We start from the raw sequence: 17,678 nt of genomic DNA on the forward strand, positions 1-17,678 counted from the left end.
CTTTGAAAAATGAGAATGCAGTGCAAGCGCAGCCCGCGATTCAAAAAATTGCTCTGCATACCTGTTTGTCTCGTCTAAAATTAGCTGAAAAGCAGCATCAGGAAAGAACAGCCTGAAGTAGTTCAGTGGCTGATAATCTGTCGTGTTCAACAGCAAGCAAGCCATGCCATCTTGTGAAGTCCTGTAGCCAGTTTGGCTCCCACGGATCAATGTCTGGGTATTCCTCCCACGTGAAACTTGCCGTAGGTGCATCGGCTGTGTGAATGCGCTCAGCTGGCAGCTGGGGCAGCATCAGCTGGTGTTCAATCAGCTGATGCCAGTTCCTCACTCTCTTGCTTGATCTCCAGATCACTCTCAACAAAATCAGATTCTGAAAAATCAGAGTCTCAGTCAGCGATAATGCGTCTGCTGAGTATTTTGTTTTCTACACTCGCTTTGCTCCCTCGTGAGATTCAATGCCATCTTGCCTTTGTTTACATTTCGTAACCCACGTACACACAAGGATTAGATGCCGAGTCAATGAGTCTAACATTCCTCCAAGCAGAGAGGGAATGCCTGTGATGTAACAGTGACTTTTGTTGCTATTAACAGCTGATTGTCGCCTTCTACCCCTGGATGTCGACTTTTGTCGATGTGCGTCCTCAACCCCTCCTGTTGACAAAGTCGACATTCACCCTAAAAGAGTTAATATAACACGAAACAAATTTCTGTTCTAGTTATGTGTTCAGCATTTCTTGCCTCACATTTCCTGTGATCTTATATTTACCCAAAGCTTTATAGATACGGAACACACATGAAATGTACCGTATGTATTCCAAATTACAATGTATTATTTATTCTAGAAAATTCCAGACACCTCACACCCAGATAAACAGACTTGAGCTCTGAGAATTTTGTATCCAACTTCAACTGCGTTGGTAGGGGTTGATGGGATAGCAGTCTGCTTCCTGCTTGTTCTGATCGACACATTTACAACACCAAAGACACTGATGGAGAGGTGTGAAGGGATTTAAGGTGGGCCAGGATTACGTATATTTTCGTAGGCTTCAGAGATTCTAGTGTTAAAGTCACATTTCCAACCAACTCTCTGTATCATCGGTGCCCATTCAAAGTTTCCAGCACACTCATTAATCTCCCCTGTGACTGTCCTCCTGTTTTTCTGTTTCTGGACATTTGTCTGTGTCTCTCTTACCAAGATCCTGTCCTTTCATGCTCATACTTTTTGGAAATGTCTGCTCCCTATCTTTCTTTCCCTTATTTTTCCAGTGAAGGCTTTTCTTTCTCAGCACAATGGTTGCCAAGCTCACAGTGGTGTCCAGATGAAAGGACAGATCGAGGTAGAAGACTGGACAGCCAAGTCTCAGCGATGAGCTTGTCTCTCTTTCTCTGTCTCTACTCGGGTGTTGGCATGTTGGGAACTTCCGGGGATCACACTGGCAGCACAGTGTTAGCATTCCTGGGCTGCGGAGGTGGGCACTACTGGGGTTTTCTTCTTATAAATATACTTCATTATTAGCTTAATTTTGTTTTTTTTCCTTTTATTCTAATAACAATCTGATACAGAAAAAGTCACATTTTAACTTTCTATTTTTACACAGCAGTTCACATTCTCCCTGTCTGGAACTTGCGCAAGGAAATTGGTAAGCAGAATATTTCATTCAAATTTATAGTACTAGGGTGTTGTACCATGTTAGCCATTATGAATGTAGAGAAAAGCCAAGCAAAATGACCCCTTTTATTGGCTAACTAAAAAGATTACAATATGCAAGCATTCGAGGCAACTCAGGCCCCTTCTTCAGGCGAGATGTAATTCTCTGCATGAAATGTCCTGACACTGCACTCTATGTGGGAGAAACTGGACAAACACTCTGCCAGAGAATGAATTTACACAGGTGCCACATTAAACATGGCAACACAGATGTTCCTGTAACGGCCCACTTCAACAGCCATGGACACTGTGAGAGGGACTTTAAAGTCACAGGGCTTATGGGCAACTTCAAAACACAGCAAGAGAAAAAAGAATGGGAAGTTAAACCCATGCTAAAATTTAATACATTACAACATGGCTTGAATAGAGACAAGAGTTTTATGGCCAGATATGAGGATTGTTTACATCTCTCAGAATGACAGACAACCCGACTACAGACCTACATTGTATGGAACTCATTACAAACTTCAAAAGACTTTATTGGACAGTCATCTTATCCAGAGATCTTGACCATACATTGTTCTTCTCTCTTGTTAAATTAGCCCTAGCCTGAATGAATCTATTTATTTTTTACATTTAAAATTTCTCATTTAAAGATTTACCAATGTCGTTTCTTGTCCTAGAGTGTGTATATAAACACAGGGAACTCCAGTCTCTGTATTATATCTCGCCTGAAGAAGGGGCCTGAGTTGCCTCGAGAGCTTGCATATTGTAATCTTTTTAGTTAGCCAATAAAAGGGGTCATTTTGCTTGGCTTTTCTCTACATTCAAATTTATAGAAGCACAAAAAACAAAAAAATAAATAAAAGTGAAGAAGTAATGTTTGAAAATGGCAGATTCCTGTTTTTCTTAACAGAGGTTCTGGTAGTTAATAACCTGCTTAAGGTTCTCCAAAAAATTAGAAAGAGCATGTTTGGTTATCAATGTGGAAGGAATGGATGACAGCTGTGATTTTTCCACATTAAAGGCCAGCAGGGCACAGCCTTGTTTGTTTTTATTCAAAGCACCTTACAAAAAGAGGTTTACATAATGGAGTAATCATCACTCTGGAGACTGCTTAAGACCACATGTGACAGGACAAGGGGACAAAGTTGATCATGACAAGTGAAAAACTTTAAACCAAACAGAACAACACAAGACGTGTTAATCTTTCCTGAGTTACAAGAACTTATCAAAGTCTTCATCAGTCAGATGTAGATAGATAGATAGATAGATAGATAGATAGATAGATAGATAGATAGATAGATAGATAGATAGATAGATAGATAGATAGATAGATAGATAGATAGATAGATAGATAGATAGATAGATAGATAGATAGATAGATACTTTATTAATCCCAATATGTACTGGACATCCTCAGAACAAGGGAGGCTTTAAAAGCTTCTTAAACACTCTGAGGGAGTCAGCAGTCGGTATGGAGGTGGGCTGCTTGCTTCACCAGACAGGAGCTACACATGCAGAGAGTCTGGCTTGAAATTTGATGCCAGGCAGAGGTGTCATCACCAGACACCATTCATAAGTAGAGCTGAGTGGCTGAAGAGTGGTCTCCATATACAAAGGTGATGGCTACTTTGTAGGCAACCATCAATGATTTCAAGTTAATGTGTATTGTTACAGAGAGCCAATGTAGTTATCAGTAAAGTTCAGTGACATGATGTGCTGTTGCATTTTCAACCAACTGCAGTGGCTTGGTGGCACATGCTAGTATTCCTGCCAGTAGAAAGTTGCAGTAGTCCCGATATGCCAAGACCAAAGCCTGGACCAGGGATTGTGCCGCATACTCCATCAGATATGATCTGAACTTGTGGGTGTTATAGAAATAGAATCTGTGAGACCAAGTGACAGTTGCAACATGATCAGTAAAGGACAGCTGGTCATCGATCACCGCCCCAAGGTTGCGTACCAACTTGGTGAGATGGGGTGTTGAATAGACAGGCAGGCTGGAATAACAAGAAGGTCTGCCTTTGCTAGCTTGAGCTGAAGATGGTGCTGCTTCATCCAGGTTGAGATATGAGTGAAATTCTAACATTATTAAAGTGTTTAGAACAGCCCTTAGCTTTGTCTACTTAGATATTTCTTCCAGTTTTTCAACCTATTCCCCAATGTCATTTCTTATTCCTTTTTGTAGAAGGTGAAATTATCTTTGTGCCAAGTGCTGCCAAGCTGTTTCTGGCTCATGGCTCTCACTTTATTGGCCTGTTGTGTTCTCAATTTCCCCTTTGCTGTAGGCACACACGCAGCCTGAACTTTCCTGTTTAGCATTGGGTCCTGAAGGCAAGAGCGCGGCTTTAAAATGTCCGCTGTCTTTATTTTAATTGCACATTTGCACTTTTGGTCTGAGATTTTTCAGTCAAGGCTATGCAGCGCAATCCAGCAAAGAGCTCCAAAAGTCCAGGATCATTTGCTCCGTTAAAAGTAACCACAGTTATCTGAAAAGAGAAAGGAGATCAATATGAGGAATGTATTGACCACAAGAGATGACGTTGAGTGCCATCTTGATCTTTATCCACCACTGAAGAGGGTTGTCAGCTGGCATTACACTTGAAAAGCCCACATGTGATCCTTCCATTTTGTGGAAAACAAGCCAACAGTTTGAGGCTCCTGTTCCAAAGAAGCACATCACGTGTTTCACATGAGTGTTCTGTACCCGTTATTGTGGCTTTCCTTTTTCGCTTCAAAGCTTCAGTATTTGTTTGATACTAAACTTCACTTTAGGCCTTTCATAGCCAAGAGATTTTCCTCGAAGCTGGTGATTGTGAGGCTCTCACTTTACTTAATGTTTAAATTTCTATGGCTACATTTCGTCAGATGATGCCAATGTTAGCGGGTTTCAGGTTAATCTGATGCGATTCGAGACGGACAGGCAGTAGCATCCCACTGTCTGAGTGATTTTTATGAATTGAAAGGAGTGTGAACTTGTATGTCTCACTAGTCATTAATTAAAGAGGGACAGACATGAATAGTAAGGTTAGTTCATGGAGATGTTGGACACGATGTTCATGTCAAAGATGCCTCTGAATAGTAGATGTGGTATATGGACATGTTGGTCTTCAAGAGGTTATACTCTGGTTGGTCTTGACCTCTGGATGTTTCTGGAACATTCAGCTGATGGTAGAAATGCTCATCTCTACCCAATCTGAATGTAGTGTGTCCTCTTTACACTCCAAATAGTTTTTCAGGTTCTGATTAATCCCATCAGCCTGTCCTTTGCACTCTGAGTGGTACCATGAAGTTTAACTTTATATCAAACTCTGGACCCCAATAACAAAAACTGATTTTGAGCATTCATGTAGCCAAACAGGGCGGCACAGTGGCGCAGTGGTAGCGCTGCTGCCTCGCAGTTAGGAGACCCGGGTTCGCTTCCCGGGTCCACCCTGCGTGGAGTTTGCATGTTCTCCCCGTGTCTGCGTGGGTTTTCTCCGGGCGCTCCGGTTTCCTCCCACAGTCCAAAGACATGCAGGTTAGGTTGATTGGCGATTCTAAATTGGCCCTAGTGTGTGCCAGGTGTGTTTGTGTGTGTGTCCTGCGGTGGGTTGGCACCCTGCCCGGGATTGGCTCCTGCCTTGTGCCCTGTGTTGGCTGTGATTGGCTCCAGCAGACCCCCGTGACCCTGTGTTCGGATTCAGTGGGTTGGAAAATGGATGGATGTAGCCAAACATTTATTCTTTATGAAGATTTGCATTAATTCTTCATCAGGCAGTAGATAAAGTAAACCTTTAAAATATGTACACTAATACCAGAATAGCAGTAAGACCTTGTGGAGGTGGCAGGTCAAATAACAAACCCTTGGTGATATCTTCCCATACAAGGCTTTGTGGATAAAGGCTGTTAAGTTTGGCTCCATCATGTATTTCACAGGCTCTAACATAATTATCGGTCTCTAAATGACAGTAGACCACCAATCTGGTCTTCAAAATTCCTAGATGACCAGACTTGGAGTTACAAGACCACAGTTTAACTCCTTTCAGTGGGCCATTCAACAATAAACTGTAATGGCTCTGGAGGTCTGACAGGAAGGGTTTTGTTTTCTTGAGCCTTCCTTCATTTTATTAACAGGCTCATTTACGTGAAATGTTGTCACTGAGTTTTCTGGCTCAGAATCGGCGATATCAAATAGCAGAAGTCTATGTGTGGCTTGGCATTCTTGGCTTCAGTTTTATATGAAATGACAAAGTTAAATTGTCAAATGAATAAAGGCCTGTATGGCTTGTCGAGCCCTCAGCCACTCGTCAATTTTCAGCAGTCAAGATTTTCAAATTTAGTACCCCCCAAACTGGTGCCTTCTTTGCTCCAAGGTTAATTTAATAGTGATTTTGAATTTCCTACATTATAAAGCGTCAAAGTGAACTTTATTGTCATCTCAACCATCTACAAGTATACAGATAGACGAAATTGTGCAGCTCAGGGTCCACAGTGTAACAACATGAAGTGCAAATAATGCATTAAAAATAAATTCAAAATAGAATAAAAATTTAAATTAAAATTAAAACACAAACAAGACAAGACATTGTGCAAAGACAAGACAAAGAAGTAGCAGCAATATTGACGTGTAGTTGGCAATATGAACATTGATGCAATGTATGGTATTATGCAATCTAGATACATAAATATACTCAATAAATATGTAATATAATAAATAAATAATAGATATAGATAATATGGAAATGATAGTGTATGATAATAGTTGTGTAAGACGTGTAAACAATGACAGGTCAGAATGTTTCAAAGCAGAAGGATAATAAGAGTGTCCTAATACTTAAAGGTCAGTAGGAGATTTTCAGATCTTCTCTACATGCACACTCGTCTTTACAGGACAGTCGCTCGCATGTATAAAAGTTCTGTTTTTAGAGGTGGTGGAGGCCGTGTGGAAGATCCCAGGGGGCAGCCTGGTGTTAAGGAGTCTAACAGCTTGGGGTAAAACCTCTCCTGCATCCTGGCAGATCTGGCTTTGATGCTGCAGTATCTTCTCTTGGATGGCAGAAGTGTGAAAAGTCCGTGTGAGGGGTGTAAGGGGTCCTGCACAATGCTGCAAACCTCGCGGACACTGCGTTTGTAAAATATGTCCTGTAGTGAAGGGAGAGGCACCCCAATAATGTTCTCTGCTGTTATATTGTCAGCATATCTGCAGCTGAGCTAAATTAACATGAAGGCGAATTAAAATGACTTTCCAATATCAGGAAAACATCTCAGTAGTGTCAGTGCGGCCACACAAGTGAAGTATTTATCTCCAGTTCAAGTGGAACACCAGCCCTGTAGTTTTTTTTTCAGTCAAACTCATATCTGCTTTGCCAGATGTCATCAAAGTCACTGAATCTGAAACTTTGACTGAATTATTTTTTACGACCCTCTTCTGCTTCTTTCTCTCACACAAATGACCCTCCAATTTGAGGCCCAGAATAAACAGCCCTTTTAAGAAAATCATGAACGCCATGACACACCATGTCATCTTTTAGTCCTTCAGAAAATCCACTTCAGAATGCAGAAAGAAGAGCAGCAGAAAAGTTAATATACTGTCACCTATTGGTCCTTTGGTCCGTTTAACATTCACCAGGTGGCTATAGCTGGCATTTATGGGTATCAGCAGGTCTTGCAGGAACAAAAGAAAATGTTACACTAAAAGTGATCATTGTTGCTTTTGTTAGTCACTCTCTAAAGAGTTTTGCCTATCGGATATTATGAATGCTAATTTTCCATTTTCAGTAACAAAACTACCAGGCTGTAAATCAAACTGCCGAGCTGCCATTGATCTATGAAGTCCCTACAAGTTTACTGGTCTCCCAACTGGTATCTGTGGCCCTTAAAAGTATATAACAGGACTGCTGACACATATGGAGAGGGAAAATAGAAAAAGTCCCTGGCCATAGATATCCTAGACCATTATCACTAAGCACATGTTATTAAACAAAATTAAAAATTCTGTTGACAAAAATGTAAAAGGGAAAAAATGGAAAGTGTAAAATGTAAAATATAAAAAAGAAACAAGGAAAAAGGAAAAAAAAAACATTATTTACCCAAACATCTATAATCCTAAGGCCAAATCAAAAAAGAACAAACTAATATGTGAAAAAATGTAAAAATGAACTGGTCAAAAACCCAAAAAAAGAACCTTTGAAAAAGTGCAGAGAGAAGCCTGAAGGTGAAGAAATGCTAAAACTGGACTAACGTCATTCCTCCAGAGGAGCAACTGACGGTTTCTGCCAACTGGGGCCTGTCACTGAATTAGGGGCCCACCTTCCATCACAAAGTTAGATGATTAAAGTACACAAAGAGGACCAGCGAGAACACAACAGAAGAAGAAGAGAAGAAGAAGATACCTGAAAAGGGGTCGCAGTAACAGAACACTTCAAATAAGAAAAATTACAGAATGCATAAAATAATCAAACCCCAAGATTAACGAGAGACTTGGAGATGCTCAGAGGTCAGCATACTTTAATTGTTTTGTAGGATAGGAAAGAAACGACTGACCGCTGGGTCCCTCACATTAAATAATCTGTAAGTTTAGTAACATTCAAGCAAGGACCAGAGACAATTCTTTCATACAAATTATGTTTTTAAACAAGTGACAGAGCTCAGTTCAGGAGGGAATCCCTTTATGGGCTTTCCAAATGAATTGTTAAGGATGTTAGCTAATGTCAAAGTAAAAAACAAACATTCAAATACCAAACCAAAATCAGAGCCAAAACAAAGTACACCAACACCAAAATGCTTTCTCTTTATTGTATTAGGCACATTTTTTTGTAATCATTATTTTTATAAATTTAACCACACAGCACCATAGCAACTTAACACACAAAATGGCCACACTTATAAAATGTAGAAAAACAAAATGGAGGTCTTCGGGTTAGTTTATGTGAGCTTCACGCTTTTACAGGCTAACAATTATTACACTATATTAGTATGTGCTTTTACATATGCATATCCCCCAGTATTTTTTAGTCTTATTTGTATACATCCCAGTATCCTTTTCCTCTTGATAAACATTCAGTCATTCCTCAGTCATTGTCATATGTGTTCGTTGACCCATTTCTCTGTCACTTTAACACTAGAATCCCTGAAGCCTATGAAAAAAGTTGTAATGCCAGACCACCTTAAATTCCTCTGCACCTCCTCATCAGCGTTTTGTTTTGTAAATGTGCCGATCAGCAGAAGCAGCCTGCTGTAATACCCCCTAACCCACCCCACCCAAACAACCCGATTGAGCTGACCTCTCCCAGCTCAAGTCTCTTTGTCTGCGTGTGAGGTGCATGGAGTTGTAGAGGGTAAATAATATCTCTTCATTTAAAATACATGCCTTTCATGAGTGTTCCATGTCTACAATGATCTGGGTAAGTGTAGGATCTGAGGAACTGGAGATGATTTGTGAAAGATGGGCAAGATAATTGAAGGAACTTCTTAAGAACAGCTTATAGTTATCATTTGTGTGTAACTGAAATGAAAGAATTTATAAAAATGGAGAACAGACCTTCAGAAATAAAGAATAAGAAAACTGTTCAAACAGAAACATCTTGTGATGATGTGGACATTGTTAATCTACTCACAGTCATTTATGCCTGTTTTCTTTTTTTCAGAGATGGCACAACACCCAGGTATGTCCATGCTTTTGTTATTTGGGTTATTTTTCAATCATTTAACTCAAGTACAGGTTCAACCGTGGACCACCCAGCATGACCAATAAGGCATCACAGTTTGCTCCAACTGGAGGAGCCCATGTGAACTTGTGCACAATCAGCTGGTGAATCTCAATTTTCATTTGCTGATTACCGTCCTCTACCCCTGAATTTTGACAAAAGTTGACATCCGCCCTGAAAGAGTTAATTAGAGCAGCCACTTGATCTGATTGGGTTTTTGGAATAAATGGGAGGGGGGTGAAGGTTTGGGAAGTTATATATAGAAAGACCATATAAATAAACATTTTTATAGTTTAAGCGTTAAAATAGATAGATAGATAGATAGATAGATAGATAGATAGATAGATAGATAGATAGATAGATAGATAGATAGATAGATAGATAGATAGATAGATAGATAGATAGATAGATAGATAGATAGATAGATAGATAGATAGATAGATAGATAGATAGATAGATAGATAGATAGATAGATACTTTATTAATCCCAAGGGGAAATTCACACCCAAGAGGAAATTCACATCACATTCAAATCTTAACCTGCATGTCTTTGGACTGTGGGAGGAAACCCACACAGACACGGGGAGAACATGCAAACTCCACACAGGGAGGAACTGGGAAGTGATTCAAGGTCCCCTAACTGCGAGTCAGCAGTGCAACCCACTGCACCACCATGCTGCCCTAATTGTAATCATTCTGTAACAATATAATGAAGCACAGAATTCCCAAAGTTTTCCAACTGCCATAGCTGCCTTAGCGCTGTTAGAAGACATCGCAAATAGAAGAGAGTGCATATTTATAGATGATGAAGATGAATGATTAGCTTCTAAGTTGATTTCCTAGAGCTCTCCTCTTGGCGCTGATTTTACAAAGGCAGACTTTGAGGAATTGTACTCTACCTGCTCCTTATCAAGTTCTGTCCACTCTCAGGTTTTTAGCCACAGGAGCTTTTCAATGTGTACTGGCTGACCAATCAGGTATTTCTCAGTCATAATTGAGCCACACCATGCCAGCAGTATACGATGGTATTATCTGCTTGTCATCCAGATAGATAAGATGTCCTTATACTGTGGCTGAACTGCAAAACATCAAAGAGCAATTTGCAGCAACATCTGGTTTTCAAATGAGAGGTCAAGTGCAATGACGCCAGATAAGTTACATCAGCCAGGGATGAATCACCAAAAGAATGAACTGGCATTACATCATCTATTCTGGAGAGACTATTAAAACGGCAACTCTGCACAGTCACAGGTGATTTTTCCAACTAGTGTGTCAAAAGACAAGCAGTCATTTTAAAGATAAAGCGCAGAGAATCAATCCGTTGTGTAGCTTGGCACTGATGCTACACTATAAAGGCGCCTTCAGAAAATGAATTTGCTTATGTAAATAGAAAGCATTTACACTTCATTAATGTGCTGCTCTGTAGTCCACTGAAAGTTTGTCTCATTGTACAAGCATGTAGCGTGCTGCATATTGTGACAGACGACCGGCTATGGACTCCGGTCGCCACCCCCAGGCCGCTAGGAGGAGCCCTCCGGACAGCATATTTGTGCCCCGAGTTCCAGCAGGGCCTCATGGACTTTGTAGTGTTGTGACACAGCCCTGCTGGATACCTTGGGGGCCACCAGGAGTCGCTGTAGGGGGGCTAGTGGGCTCTGGCATGCCCTATAACCCGGGAGTGCATCTCAGTCACGTGACTGGAAGAAGCGACGTGCTCCCGGGATGAAGAAAAGGACTGTTTGCCCTGACCCGGAAGGAAAACAGACTTGTGGGTTTGGCTTGGAGCCACTTCTGGGTCAGGGGCTATAAAAGGACTCTGGGTAAGCCCAGACACTGAGCTGAGCTGGGAGGAAGGTGGGCTAAGTGTCTGGGAGTGGAGGATTGGTTATAGAAAGAGTTTATTGTAGTATATGAGTAGTGTGGTGTGTGTAGTGCTTGGTGCACTGTACAATAATAAAATAAATAGTAGTTGTACTTTTACCTCGTGTCAAGAGTGGTACCTGAGGGTTCGAGAGGTGGACAAACGCTACATCTGCTACACTGGCGTAGTCGGCAGGATACTCTGGCCATCCGTTGGCAGAGGATCTGCATTAAAAAGTAAATTTGTTGTGGCAGAGAACCCTAAGAAGGTCCCTCCAGTAACCGCGGAGGTGAAAACTCCACCTGCGACCAAGAGCGCTGCAGCTGAGAGCCATCCTCTACAGCAGGCTAGTATGGGGAAGAAAACTGGGAAGAAAGCTGGGGTTGTCCAGAAGACTTTGGTCCCAGATCCCGTGGAGAAGCTGTGGACTTACCTGATGGGCAGTGAGGAAGATCGGGAGCAGCTCAATACAGAGCAAACCCGTGCGGGACGACAGCCGGAACGTTGCAGGATTGCAACTCCCGAAGATTATTACAGGGAGTTGGAGCGTGACCGCATACGTTCCGAGGTAAGTGCTGGGGAAGCACACGAACCGCCGGGTGCTTGTTTTTCTCTGTTTGCAGAGGCTTGTCTGCACGACACGGACAAAGAGCACGCCCGCCTCACACCTAGACAAGATGGCCGCGAAGGAAAGAAAACAAGCCAGTCTAGGCGTCCGCAGAAAGGGAGTCCATTGGCTGACGATGTCCACGTGACCTCGCGTGATGGCAACCAGGAAGAAGGTCAGTTTGGAGCCGTCGGTGAGGTCAATACTTCCCCAACGCGTCTGCGCTCCCTGAAGGGGAAGGGGGCGGCTAGCGAAGCAGCGCCAATGTCATACAAAGGTAAAGAGGAGCGGGAAGTGACTGTAGTGTCTGCCGGCAATATTACAAAGGCAGACCGCAGCCAGCCACGGGAGGCTACCCGTTCCTCTAAGGACTCCATGTCCCAGGAGCCCTTGCGCTCATCAGCAGAGCACGTGCCAGGAGTGGACGTGCTCATTGGTTCCCGGCCGGCAGGTGACCAAAATAAGGAAATGTATGTCCCTCCGGCCGAATTAACTGAATATATGGTACGGGATCTCAAAGAGGTACTCGAGCCCATACTGGGTTTCTTTCAGGGGATCGAGGACCTGAGGAGACAGTTAGAGGAGCTGGGAGCCACGGTCGAAGTGCCGCTGAGGAAACTGCATGTATACCTGCGACGATTAGGCCGTGAAGACCCGGCCTCGATTGATTCGGCGGTGCAGGTGAGTGAAATCTGCGCCGTATATGATAAGGGGACGCAGTGTGAATCGGCACCGCGTTTAATAAGTAGCGGCTGCCAAAGCACTGTGATCCCGACAGTGGAATGTGGAACGATTACGGAGTGGTTGGGCAGCGATCCGATAGAACCGGGGCGGCGATATCAGACGCCGCTCCGGGATAACGCGGACCGTAAGAGCCCGACCCGCGTGATAAGGGGGTTGCCGTTGGTTACCGGAGGGGCGGAGGAAGTGCCAATCGAACCGGGGCGGCTGGATAGTGCTGTTACCCGGAGCGATGTGGTACTAATGACGCCGCCTCCAATAATATACAGGACAACGGGCGTGCAAACAGCAAAGAGGCTCTCTCTTTTCCATAGAGAGCCTCACGCTGTTCACAAGCCCCAGAGAAAGCAGGAGATCCCCGAATTAAAAAGAGGGTCTCCTGACAAAGTAAAGAAAAGGGCGGAGAGCAGCAAAGCGGCCGTTAAACCCTCCTTGGCGGAGGACAGGGTGGAGCTGACGGAATTCCCGAGGTGTTTCCGGTCTCGGGAAGAGAAGCCAACAGGAGGACGTCGGCGGTGCTACAACTGCCGGCAACCGGGCCACATGTGGTGTAGTTGTCCCCGGAGGACAGGGGAGCGGTGGGATTGCAGATACACCGTTCCCCCAAGGTTCGCTGGGGGATCTAGACAGCAGAACCACGGCCCGGATCTCGCGTCCTCCTGGAGGAGGACGTCCCTCACGGGAATCAACGCTCCGCCCCACTGGTCGTCGCTAAGGGGGAGGGACTGTGACAGACGACCGGCTATGGACTCCGGTCGCCACCCCCAGGCCGCTAGGAGGAGCCCTCCGGACAGCATATTTGTGCCCCGAGTTCCAGCAGGGCCTCATGGACTTTGTAGTGTTGTGACACAGCCCTGCTGGATACCTTGGGGGCCGCCAGGAGTCGCTGTAGGGGGGCTAGTGGGCTCTGGCATGCCCTATAACCCGGGAGTGCATCTCAGTCACGTGACTGGAAGAAGCGACGTGCTCCCGGGATGAAGAAAAGGACTGTTTGCCCTGACCCGGAAGGAAAACAGACTTGTGGGTTTGGCTTGGAGCCACTTCCGGGTCAGGGGCTATAAAAGGACTCTGGGTAAGCCCAGACACTGAGCTGAGCTGGGAGGAAGGTGGGCTAAGTGTCTGGGAGTGGAGGATTGGTTATAGAAAGAGTTTATTGTAGTATATGAGTAGTGTGGTGTGTGTAGTGCTTGGTGCACTGTACAATAATAAAATAAATAGTAGTTGTACTTTTACCTCGTGTCAAGAGTGGTACCTGAGGGTTCGAGAGGTGGACAAACGCTACATCTGCTACAATATATAATGTGGCACACAATTGTAGCTTGTCCATACCTGAAGAGATGCACTATGATGAACCTGATCCAGACTCACCAAATCATTATTCAAATTAGACAACGTTACAACTTCATTTGAATGTAATTAGCAGAACATAAAAACAGGTCATCAGATGCAGCATTTATTTTTTTACCAATTTATTTAAATTGTGCTCAATATCACAGAGTACAGCCCTTATATTCCTTAGTTCATTGGTCACATCTCTTACAGCATCCACTATTACATTTTGTGACTCCAGAACAGTCCGTCAGCACACAGCCAGATGGCCACCCAGTGGTTTCTGAGGCAGAGGTGTGTGAGTAGACAGACGTACTTGGCACAGCAGCACCATCCTGTCATCAGCATGGAGGTCAGCTTTTGTAATATTGTCTGAAACAGAATAAACAGATGTCAGGCTATGACTTGCCTTTTCACATCGACTGTGATATCTGACCACCTCTTTTTTATTTTGCGAACTGTGCGACTTTCTGACTTGAATTTTCGAGTGTCTCCACCACTCTTTTGTTGTTTATACCACTGCTTAAATCGCATTCACTGAAATTCTTCTTTTTCTCACGTGCTTTTGCGATTGTCTTTTAATCAAACACTGAACATAAGGAGATATTTATATTGATTTGCATATGAAAATATGCAACATTCTGGGTGGAGTCAGGGTGGGGCGGCAGGTGCATGTACTTGCGTTACATTTCACGCTGACGGGGATTTATAAAGCAGAAGTGCGTGGAAGTTGGCTTACGCACAGTTTTTTGTGTGTACACGCATTTCTACTTTTGTCCATATGCCATGTTTTAGTGTGAATACTACACATGGCGTTATGCATGAGGCCCCTGGTGGTCATGTGATGAAAGTCCCTGAACTGCAGCAAGAGATTTTAATACAAATGAAAGCCTTCCAAGTAAATTATATACCATTTTCACTATAGATTTGAATTTAAATACAAATCCTTCCCAAGTAGCAACTCTTTTCTTGGGATAAACTAAAGGCAATGGAGGAGACATGTCAGCCATAGTGGTACGAGTGTGGACAGAAGTGGTGAGAGGAGCGACAGGGCAGCTTGAGACTGAAGTGTTTTCATTGATTCAGCTGAGGGATCCACTTCAGCAGCTTTCATCACAACATGGATATCTTCTGTTCAGCCACACTTAGCATATGAACAGTTGAGTCCATGAAGGAATTGATATTGATGTGCATTTACCTGATTATAGGCAGGCATACCAGACTGACTTTTAACCCCTGATGTCCACAGCTCCTTCATCATTCTCCTTCTTTCTTTCCTCACTGCAGCTTTGACTCTGAAGTTTTCTAAAGTTATTAATGGATTCTCACATGGTGATCTCCTCAAGATTACGGAGTACTACAAGCCCCAGCTGGCCTACGTGATGAACTTCGACATCATCAGCATCCTGCATACCCTGGTTACCAAGGGCACTCTGACCAAAAAAAAGGCAAAGGTTGGCTGTCTACCTGTTACTGGTTTATACTGGTCTTTGGGCTCTTCCCATTACATGTTGTAATTGACATTCCTGGAGATTAGATGGGTGGCAGTAGACATGAATTCAAATGACACCACTGAATCCTGAGGGTTAGCAAGGACTGGCAATACAGCAGATGTGCAGGTCTGTGTGGATGTCACGCCTGGGAGGTAAAGTCACACCAAGCAGTGGGTTTATGAAGCAGACAGAGGGGAGATGTTCATGGGCTGAAGTACAGGCTGTGAGTGTAAGAACATAAGACAAGTTTAGACTAAAGAAGGCCATTTAGGTCAGCACAGCTCATCAAGCCTGAGTCATATAACCATCTGGAGGCTCCCAAAGACCTGCCATTGTCGTGGCGAAAAATTGTCACCAGAAGGCTTTTTACCTGAAATGAAAGCTATTAGGAGTCTCGGGATAGGCAAACAGAATCTATAGTTTTATTGCAATAAAATAACCATAATAATAACACAGACTCAACCCAATACGGCCAAATTGAGCAGAGCCCTGAACAGTTCCGGACTCAAAACTTATATAGTCATTTCTTATCAATCCGACCTCGCTCATATTAGCTCATTTGCTCTTTTTTCTGACTCCCCCCCTGCTCCTGTCCAGCCGATACCTTGAGTTCCCATGGGAACCGTTATTATCTCCTGACTTCACCCTGCAGCTGGCCCCCCTGGTATTTTCACTGTCTATTGTTCATTTCTAGTTTCTGTTTTTGCTTATTTCTTTCACTGGCCAAGACCTTTCTTCCATATATGGGCTTCTTCTCATCATTTCCTTTTCTAAGCCTTTCAAACTGTGTTATAATGGTGGCCAAAGCTAAGCTTTAATTTTAAAAAGAAATATGGCATGTGCCTTTATTTAATTATTTGCTTGGTAGGCCTGATTTGCATTAATATCTACACTAAGGTTAATGCTTATATATTTGTCTATATTAATTTATGCTAATACAGGAATACACTAATTTTACTTTCCATACATTACATCGTCTTCATTTTGCTGTTTCTGCTGACTCACTGTTCCAGCTGGCTTCTTACATGCCTACCAGGGCCTATTTGTTACTGATATCGTTTCTCAGCTTTCTGACTTTCGAACACAGGTGTCCTGATCTCCCCTTCTTCTGTCCTTGGGTAGTTTCTGTGCGTCATTCTTGTCCTGTTCCATTCTTGCTCTCTTAATACTGGTAGCTTTCCTTCAAGCTTAAAAAATAATGCAATATGACTGATTTTTTAGTTAACCATTTGCTTGACCTATCTTATTTGCTTAACATTCTAATTTATGTTTAATCTAATGTTTCAGAAGTTTTAATTACTTTTATGGCTATTTATGCTAATATGCCATTTATGCCTAATGAAAACAAATTTTTCCTTCTATAATCCTCCCTTTGAGGCTAATTTAGCCTCATCACCTATCCTGAAATTCTAAAAGAAAAGTAGGGGATGTTGATTCAAATCTTCCTCGGGGCCTAATGCAGACCTCTTACAGTTCTTCTCAATCTTCAACACCCGTACCTCTCCTCTGGTGGCACAGGAGCCAAACATCTCCATTTATCAATCAACAGAGACAAGTAAAAGACTTCCTGGCCCTGTCCTTACAGTCAATATGTGCCTAATCAATCATAAGTGCAGATAAAATTGAATAACATGGGAATAAAATATAATCCATGATGGTTACAAGAAAATGATACATACATAAGGTTTAAAATAATAAAACAATTATCCATAATAAGGGCTTTTTCCTTCGCTTGGAGAAATACATTTCCAGTGAAATAACATTTTTCTTCAATACACTTGTCTGACAGCAACTCTGATAACATTTAATCAGAAAACTGGCAATAAGCAGCAAAATACCATTCAGAGAGACAATGATTCAAATCAAGAGAGTAATTCCTACTTTGGCAAACATGGGTCCCCATGTCCCAAGGTTCAAATGAAGCCAGTACTAAGTATACTGGTTTTACCTTTTTTGTTTCTAAGATTAGTTCACACTAAACACATAATGTCAGAATTGTTCCAATTCCTAAATATGGTGAAATAACTATTTAATATACCTATAGTTCTTTGTGTTCATCTACAATCAGACCTGTTAATAATACTGTTGGTGGCGACACAGATAGCATAAATATTTATCTTAAAAAACTCAAAAGTTCTCAGTTTTATGTTGCCACTGATGTGCACAATAATGATCAGAGATAAAGTCTTTATACACATCATCATGCTCACATCATAGCACATTCATTCATAAAGTTGCCCAAATTTACTTCCAGCTGTGGTCTCAATCTTGAGCCACCTTTATTACATTAATGCAGCTGTTTTGTGGA

The 17,678-nt window shown here is 42.6% G+C and overlaps 2 protein-coding genes and 1 long non-coding RNA gene across 3 annotated transcripts in view; 2 read left to right on the forward strand and 1 right to left on the reverse strand.

The window, feature by feature from the left end:
* Nucleotides 1-17,678, forward strand: part of LOC114643553 (protein NLRC5-like) — a 5,922,889-nt gene that overhangs the window by 2,118,011 nt on the left and 3,787,200 nt on the right. The window lies entirely within an intron of this gene.
* LOC127527384 (uncharacterized) overlaps nucleotides 1-17,678 on the reverse strand; it is a 902,058-nt gene that overhangs the window by 717,635 nt on the left and 166,745 nt on the right. The window lies entirely within an intron of this gene.
* Nucleotides 1-17,678, forward strand: part of LOC114644573 (butyrophilin subfamily 1 member A1-like) — a 133,272-nt gene that overhangs the window by 67,186 nt on the left and 48,408 nt on the right. The window contains exons 7-9 of the mRNA XM_051925874.1: nucleotides 1,599-1,640; nucleotides 9,280-9,297; nucleotides 15,165-15,331. Of these exons, the coding sequence (XP_051781834.1) occupies nucleotides 1,599-1,640; nucleotides 9,280-9,297; nucleotides 15,165-15,331 (227 nt within the window). The remainder of the gene's footprint in view (nucleotides 1-1,598; nucleotides 1,641-9,279; nucleotides 9,298-15,164; nucleotides 15,332-17,678) is intronic.

Source organism: Erpetoichthys calabaricus, chromosome 4 (assembly GCF_900747795.2).
Source record: "Erpetoichthys calabaricus chromosome 4, fErpCal1.3, whole genome shotgun sequence".
In the NCBI taxonomy this organism is placed as follows: Eukaryota; Metazoa; Chordata; class Cladistia; order Polypteriformes; family Polypteridae; genus Erpetoichthys; species Erpetoichthys calabaricus.